Source organism: Sinocyclocheilus rhinocerous, unplaced genomic scaffold, assembly GCF_001515625.1.
Source record: "Sinocyclocheilus rhinocerous isolate Xijiao unplaced genomic scaffold, SAMN03320098_v1.1 scaffold1901, whole genome shotgun sequence".
Taxonomy (NCBI): Eukaryota; Metazoa; Chordata; class Actinopteri; order Cypriniformes; family Cyprinidae; genus Sinocyclocheilus; species Sinocyclocheilus rhinocerous.
In genome coordinates, this window is record NW_015664755.1 from 30,354 (window position 1) to 39,203 (window position 8,850).

The following is an 8,850-nucleotide window of genomic DNA, read 5'->3' on the forward strand; positions in this document are numbered from 1 at the left end:
AATTACGGGAAATTTAAAGCTAACACTTGGTCTTAAAAAGACAGAATTAATTCGTCTCGGTGCCGTTGGGGAACTAATATAAGATAACATAACAGAAATGACTTATCAGTATCAGGCCTGACGGTTATAGTGCGCTTTCTTTCTTTGTCATACCTTTGTCGTTTTTATTTTCTCTGAGCCAAATTAAGGCCACAGAAAATTAAACAGTAATGATTACGTATTTGCATATATAATTTCATAGACTATAAATCTGGTGGGAAATCAATCGATAAATAAACGTACATGAACTACTTAAATGGAATTACGTATTTGCATATATAATTTCATAGACTATAAATCTGGTGGGAAATCAATCGATAAATACTCGTACATGAACTACTTAAACTATACACGTCGTTAAATGAATATCGTAGAAAAGAACAGGCATAAATATAAGGCACTCTAAATGCAAAAGAATGAACACGTGGACGTCTTCGTACCTGTGGCCTAACGGATGCACGACGATGACCTTTGACCCATGAGCTCGTGAACATGATGATGATCGCCCCGTCCTCGTTAAACCGACGCGAATCGAACCCTCCGGCCGTAAAACGTCTAGTTATTGCACAAGATGCGTGTCTGTCCGTCCGTCCTGCTGATGTGCATTCCAGTGGAAAACCCACCATCATTCCCTTATATTATATCATCCATATATCTATATTTTGTGAATATACATTTCAAGGTTATATAAATAAAGACTTTATTAATATCTCTCTCTCTCTCTGCTCATGGAAGAACTGAGATATCTTCTAACCTTTATACTCTGCCCACCCCATGATTCAGCGTGTGTGTTTCAAACAAAACGCCACAAACCACCAGCAAAACGATGAATGAAGGAGGGAACATGGGTGCGAACATCAGGACATCAGAAAAAAAACATGAGAAATACGGTCAGTCTACGCTGATTTCTGTCATATAAGCGAGGAAAACACCACGGAACGTGAAACAAAAGCTGGTATGCATTATTTGTGTGGTTTCTCCGGACGTCTAACCGAACGGTCGGCGTGTTGTAGTTATTACTTCAGCTCTGTTCGTTTAGTCTTCTTCGATGATGATGATGATGGTGGTGGTCGTGATGAAGTCTCCTCTCTTCATCAGTGACGTATCTCCTCGTATTGATTGTGGAACAAAACAAATTCTCTTTACACCGTGTCTCGAGCTCCCCGTCTCACAGCGTCTGTGTTCGTTGACTCCTTTATGATTCATGAATCCTCGAAGCAGCGATTATTCCGCACTTCAGCAGTCTAGATTCACCTGTCTGAAATTATTATTATTATTATTATTACTATTTATTTATTCATGATTTACTTTTTGAAATCAGATCGGGTGATTTTTCTTGGTCCACCTGGATATTTGTCTTTTTATTGTCGTTTGTAAGTATTTCTAGGTTTACGTTGCACATCCAACATGTAATCGAAGAGTTTAAGTTCTTTTCACAAGCAGGTATTTATGGCTCAGAAGAATTAAATGACCGCTGGATGTCCGATGGCTGATCCGTCTCCCTGACAGCGGGACGAAGATCTTATGTTGCATAGTGGTCGAAGCTCCCGAGATACTCCAACCCAGCTCTGTAACAAAACTGGTACTGATCCTGAGAGACAGAGACAGAGAAACGGGTCAGATCTGTGCCAAACATTCAGTCGGATCAGATGTGTGTGTTCATTTATCTTAAACCTGCACAACTACTCATCTAGATGTTTGAATTGAGATTTAATATGTTGGAAGTAATTCAGAAAGGTAACAGAGTTGACGGTAACAACCAGGACAGTTCTGTAACTACAAGGTTTCCTTAGAAAGACAATTCAATGCTGATATAACCTTTCTACATGTAACCTTTTTAATTATGAACCGTTTACTATACAAAATCATGGTAACAGGGTTGACATTTGAAGATCTTCTCTTACTGACAAGTGTATGACCTTAAGAAACCCTTGTGGAAAAAGAAGCGTACTCCAAATTTTAAAAGTATATTTAAAAACGTACTTGCAGATAATATAATATGAATGAAATAAAATAAAATTGAAGAGAGACACTTTCATGACTGTTTCTAAACATACTTATGAACACTTTTAAAATGTGACCTTTGTAATAATGTCAAATTGAAAGTTTTTCTTTAAAGTACATTCTAAATCATTGTGTTTCAATCATCTATTGTCATGTTTTAAAAAGTACACTTATTTTGATGTGTTGACTAACATACTAAAGCACATGCAAAGAACTTGATTATAATTTTAACTGTAGTGTGTTTTTCAATATTACATTTAAATGTAATATATTTTAAATGCTCTAAATTGCAACTTAATCATAACAAATCTGTAATTAGAAATATGTTTAAATACATGACAAAAAAAGTTTCAATAGAAATTACATTAAAGTGTATTTTAGTTCCAGTCATCACATTCACATTCAGCAGTACTTTAACTATATTTTAAAGACAAAAAAGTAATTATGAAATTACATATAAAGATGTACTTAAGACCTACTGAAGTGGGTCAAAACACTCTAAAGTTCAACTAAATGCATTTAATATAAATTAAAACTACATTTTTAAAAATTCATTTACATTTAATTAGAATGAACATGCAAGTATGTGTCTGAAAACATTACACACAATTCACACTTAAAGTATATTATTATTATTATTATTATTATAAATAACTTTTTATTAATTATAAAACTTAAAAGAATGTGGCAAAGAGTGCTTCTTTTCACAAGGAGAAAAAGATGTGCTTGTCATTGAAGAATTTACATCTTAAAATAATGATTGTGTTCTGTTTTTTCTTTTTCTTTTTTCTCTCTGTTATAGCACATAATTTAATATGGTATACATATAATGGTAACAGTGCTGATGCATAACCAGATGATACAACTTAAGCATTTTTAAATAATGCATTTTTAACTAAAGTAAAAAAATAGACAATGAGACAAAATTCAAAATTATTATTATTGTTAATACTACTACTATTGCATTTCAATGCAAAATCTTGAAGGCAATGTGGAATAACATGCATTGATGAATCACTCACAATAAGAGCAGGAACATCAGTTCAGAAATGACATGATGAATTCATGATGGCAATCTAGTTTTCTATGACGTTTGAAACACAATCTTTCTGTAAAGCACATGCGCGATGTAACGTGACATCTTCTGAACAGCTTTATGGATTTCTCTGTGAATTCACGGATGCACGGCTCCTCTCGTCTCCATAGCAACACATCAACCCGGCGGCCTGCGACGCTAAGGGTTGCATGGCTCTAATGCCGCGCTTTTGTGTCGCGTGTCTGCGAGGTGAAAAGCAGGGATTGTGTTGGGCCGAGCGTGAGATTCGAGCCTCATCACCTCGCTGTCCGCATTGATCGCAGAAAATAATTTCTCCCATTGATGCTGGGAAAGACCATTGTGCGGGTTAGCTGTGAAATTGCTTATCTGAACCAATTTGCATGGCTAACCTGAAGGTTTTGTCGTTATAAATGAGAACGAGCGTTTGCGGGCCGAACAAAGCCGAGAATCCGTTCGTTCCATCGCAAACTCTTCATTGGGAAACTTCAGACTAAAATCATAGACGTCTGAAGGTCCAATCACTAACCTGACCTGGATGTTATTAGCTGTAATGTGCTGTTTTAATCTGTGTTTTACATCCTGAAGAAGTGAGAACGGTTACGTACTTCAGTCTGGACCATCGCCGGCCGCTGTGTTCTCAACATCTTGACTGTCTGGAAGATGTCCACCACTCCTTCATAGCGCATGCGCTCCAGAACGATGCTGAGCGTGATGAAGACACCTGTCCTGCCCACGCCAGCACTGCGGATCAATCACAACACAACTAGTCAGCTGGAGCTCTGATATTCCAAACCATAACATGTGAACAAAGTTGACTGAGTCTAACCAGGATGTGAAGCGACCTATTTATAATAGTTTTGCTAATTTAATTTGAGGCCAGACACTGCAAGCATTTGTTTTTCATGCACTGTTCAATTTTAAGATGCTGGGTTATTTCCGTCCAGGGTTGCAGTATTAGTGGATGGAAAACATTGAAAATACACATTTAAGTGTTTATTTTATTGAACTTTATTTGATTGCGCCTTTAGAGTTAAGTTCCAATCTATCTCTTTAAAGAGTTTTTTCTCCACTTCAGCAGCATTTACATACACCAAAACTTACAGTTTAATTCCTCTCTATATTCTGAAGGATTTTACTGAGGGGTTTGTTCATATATCGTTCACATTTATTTATACAATATTTTATTCCTGAAAAACATTGTGAAAATGCATATTTTTAAAGGCTACGAGTTTTTTCTCCACTTCAGCAGCATTTACATACACCAAAACTTACAGTTTAATTCCTCTCTATATTCTGAAGGATTTTACTGAGGGGTTTGTTCATATATCGTTCACATGTATTTATACAATATTTTATTCCTAAAAACATGGCTTAATGTGTATTTTCTGGCTGTTTTTAGTGTTTTCAGATTTATGGAGAGATAAAAACAGAAGTTCAAAATCCCCTCAGTAAAAACCTTTAAGTCTAATATGTCAACAAAATCAAACAAGAATTTTGAACCATGATTTCAAAATCTTTACTCTGGAAATGTATGCAAATTAGTTCATATTTAACTAGAAAATGCATTGTTTACATTTAAACATAACATTATAGAAAACTTGTAACAAAAACAGTTGTACTGTGATTAATCAACTGAAAAAGTACGGTCATATCTATTAGATAAATCTTTTACCCTAATTTACCCTATTAGCTAAAATTTACAAAAAAAATTATAACTGCTGTAGGAATATATTGCTTATTTTTAGTGCTAGCTGATTCATTAACTTATGTTAACAAACAAGGAAAGTTAGCAATAAACTTATATTACAGTGTTACCAATAATTGTTTGAGCATTAATTATATCTTAAGTAATAGTGTTGATTGGTTAAGCCTAATAAATACAGTAAACGCTATTTTGTGTAAAACTGTAGAAAAAGGGAATCAAATCATGTATTTGTCTTCCTGTCTGAACAAATGATCAAATTATGTCACATCCTGTTGGTGTAACAATTTCAAGTAACGTAATTTGTAAAATTATGTGGTAACAGTGTGTGTGTGTGTGTGTGTGTGTGTGTGTATATATACAGTGGGTACGGAAAGTATTCAGACCCCCTTAAATTTTTCACCCAGAGACTTCTGAGGTCACAATCACAACCTCCTGGGAGGGATAAAGACATGTGATGTGTTTAAATCAGCTTTCATGCTGAAGTATTTGCTATTGGATAAGATTTAGTTCACAGAAAAAAAAAAGGCAAGTGTTTTACCCATGAACAGTGGCATCTGCTCGGCTCTGTTTTTCTCAACAAGACTCGTGTCTTTCTTACCTACAGTGGACCGATATGGGTCCGTCCTGACCAAACTGCTCTTTTGTTTTATGCACTTGGCCGATGAAGTCGATGAAGCCTTCCCCTGATTTTGGCACGCCTTGTTCTGGCCAGTCTGTGAACTGGAACTGCCTGACGGTCCGTGACTGTCCGTCCTGAAAGCAGAGAGAGAGAGAGACAGATGAGAATAAAGGAGCTGCGGCTGCTCTCTGACATGTTACACGAATCCATTACATTCACATTTACGTGCGAGAGACAGACGCCGCGCTTGTCAAACCGATGACGAGTACATGACGCATCCTGAACGAGTCTGAGAAGCTCAAGAAACAACAATAATTAAGAAACGTCATGTTGATACTGAACTGATGCCTCAGTGCCAGCGAGATATATTACTGTTCAAAAGTCTGGGGTCAGAAAGATTTAATTTGTTTATAAGAAATCAATACTTTTATTCAGCAAGGATGCATTAAATTGATCAAAAGAGACATTAAAGGTAGCCTTGGTGAGCAGAAGAGACTTCAGAAATATTTTAAAACATATTTAGCATATGGTTAGAGCAGAAAGCCAGCAAAAGCATCACTTATATATGGTGATAGTTGATATTTAAAGGGTTCACCATGCTAAGTTTAAAACATGGTATCAGCACAGTAGTTTTGGGTGTTTTTCTGTTTTGAGCTCCAGCCGCCCACGGCTCAGAAGCGTGTCGTTTCACCTGAGCGTGTGAATGAGTGACTCCAGACACTAAATCCTCTGATGTGGGCGGCTGAAAAGCTCCTGACGAGAAGCTCAGAGAGTTCGCATTTCTTTAGTGATTTTGTATATCCCAGATAAGCAACATGAGAGAGAGAGAGACAGATATAAAACGGCAGGAATGCGTGAGTGTTTATCAGAATAAATGCTGTGATGGAATTAGAGGCCTGTGAGCTTTACTCAGACTGAATATGCATTATAATACACAAATCACAGAGCAGAGGATGGGCCGAGGGTCTGGTGTCTCACCCGTGCGTCCGTCACTTTAAACTCTCGCAGGATGTACTGCGGCATGTTGTATTCAGCCATTGGATCCACCACAAAGTACTGATATCTGGCTGAACGCTCTGCTGGCCAGTACTGATGGCACTTTTCCTGATGGACAGACACAATACATCAGTCATGCGACTGCCAAAATACAACCAGAATGCAAAAAGCATCAGCACAAATACCAGCACTGGCAGGAACAGTAGTTTACACTGGGGTTTCAGCAAAGGGAAAAATGAATAAAATGTGCACCAGATCTATTTGAAAGTAAATCACACTGCTGTTTTCTCAGCGGTGGCACGTGAGGTCATAAAATTTGTGGCAATTTCTTTCATTTCAAGTTAGGCAAAATCTGGATATTACATTCAGTCACGGCCAAAAAAAATATTAGCACAAATGTGCAAAATGATTGGATGAATCAAAATTCCTTTGACGATCCTGGAGACATTGAATTAAATACAAATGAAACCAACAACCGTGGATGATTTTGAAAAAGTAAGGTTTGCAGAGAGTTCAAAACGGAAAACAAATTTGAGGTTGAAATGAAAAGTGTCCAATTTGAATTTGGACTGTAGTCTGTAGTAGTAGAGTTGGATTAATCGCGGTTAATCGTTTGACAGCACTAATATATATATATATATATATTGTCTAGTTTTCCACAAAAATATGTAAATATTTTTAATAAAAAGCTTATTGGAGCACATTTTATAAGAAAATACTATTTTTGTCTTCCTACTTTACAAAATTTCACATTTAATTCAAATGCAATGTGAGTGAATTGTTTTTAATACCATTTTTTTCAGTGTACTTTCTTCAGCAATAAATGAATGAATAAATGATGGTGTGTCAAGCACTCACTCTGCCCATCTCTCTGAGTTTGGTCAGCATCACGACGATGGTGGAGTTGTGTTCCCACAGCATCCTCCAGAAGTCTTCTGTGGTTTCAGCTAAAGGACCCTGCGTGGCGATGTAAGCCTTCTGTTGCCTGACACACAGCGAGAGACACACGTTTAGCTTCACGGTCACAAACGCACACAGACGGACAGATCCGGGCTCTTCTGCTCACCTGTATCCGTCGATGAAGCTGGCGTTGATGTAGTCGGAGCCCTCGACTCCTCTGATTGGCTGCAGACAGACGCGCGTGGACTCGTAGGGCATGATGTTAACCAGTCTGTTCTTGAATTTGTTGCAGGGCAGGTTGGCACTGATGAACCGTGAGGTGTGAGCTTTTGTGTTCGCTAACCGCTGCAAGAAACAAATCGTGAACAGCATTAAAAAAATAACAAAAGTTTGTCTAGACACACATTAATATTGGCTTGAAAACAGAAGAAGTAGTAAAGTTTGAAGGACGTGTGAATATCTGGACGAAAAGATAGACAAATGGATATATAGTACGATAGACAGATGACAGAAAAACACAGACACTACCAGCCAAAAGTTTTTAAACAGCAAGATTTTTTATGTTTTTTAAATAATCCTCTTCTGCTCACCAAGCCTGCATTTATTTGATCCAAAATACAGCAAAAGCAGTAACACTGTGAACTATTTTTACTATTTAAAACAGCTGTTTTCTATGTGAATATCTGTTAAAATGTAATGTATTTCTGTGATGCGCAGCTGTATTTTCAGCATCATTACTCCAGTCTTCAGTGTCACATGATCTTCAGAAATCATTCTAATATGCTGATTTGCTGCTCGAGAAACATTTCTGATTATTAGCAATGTTTTATTATTATTATTATTATTATTATTATTATTATTATTATTATTATTATTATTATTATTATTATTATTATTATTATTATTATTATTATTATTATTATTATTATTATTATTATTATTATTATTATTATTATTATTATTATTATTATTATTATTATTATTATTATTATTATTATTATTATTATTATTATTATTATCAATATTTATAACAATTGAGTATATTTTTTTCAGTACTTTTGATGAATAGAAAGATCCAAAGATCAGCATTTATCTGAAATAAAAAGCTTTTGTAACATTATTACACTTATTTTTTTGTAACAATAACACTATTCCATTCAAAAGCTTGGAATCAGTATATATATATATATTTTTTTTTTTTGGAAATAAATTATATAAATTCATAGTTTTATTTAGCAAGGATGCTTTATACTCAGCTGTTTTCAACATTAATAATAATAATAATAATAATAATAAATATTTCATATATTTCATAAAAAATATTTCAAGATCATGTGACACTGAAGACTGGAGTAATGATGCTGAAAATACAGCTGCACATCACAGAAATAAATTACAGTTTACAATATATTCAAATAGAAAGCAGTTATTTTAAATAGTAAAAATATTTTTAGAATTGTATTGTTTTTGCTGTACTTTGGATCAAATAAATGCAGGCTTGGTGAGCAGAAGAGACTTCTTTAAAAAAAC

General features: G+C 35.4%; 1 protein-coding gene across 1 annotated transcript in view; it reads right to left on the bottom strand.

Moving 5' to 3' along the window:
- Positions 1-301: 301 nt before the first annotated feature.
- The window catches only part of LOC107730412 (protein tyrosine phosphatase receptor type D), a 132,448-nt gene continuing 123,899 nt past the window's right edge, over positions 302-8,850 (bottom strand). The window contains 6 exon segments of the mRNA XM_016541257.1: positions 302-1,630; positions 3,706-3,841; positions 5,404-5,558; positions 6,403-6,528; positions 7,279-7,405; positions 7,487-7,665. Coding sequence (XP_016396743.1) covers positions 1,562-1,630; positions 3,706-3,841; positions 5,404-5,558; positions 6,403-6,528; positions 7,279-7,405; positions 7,487-7,665 — 792 coding nt within the window. The 3' untranslated portion in view covers positions 302-1,561.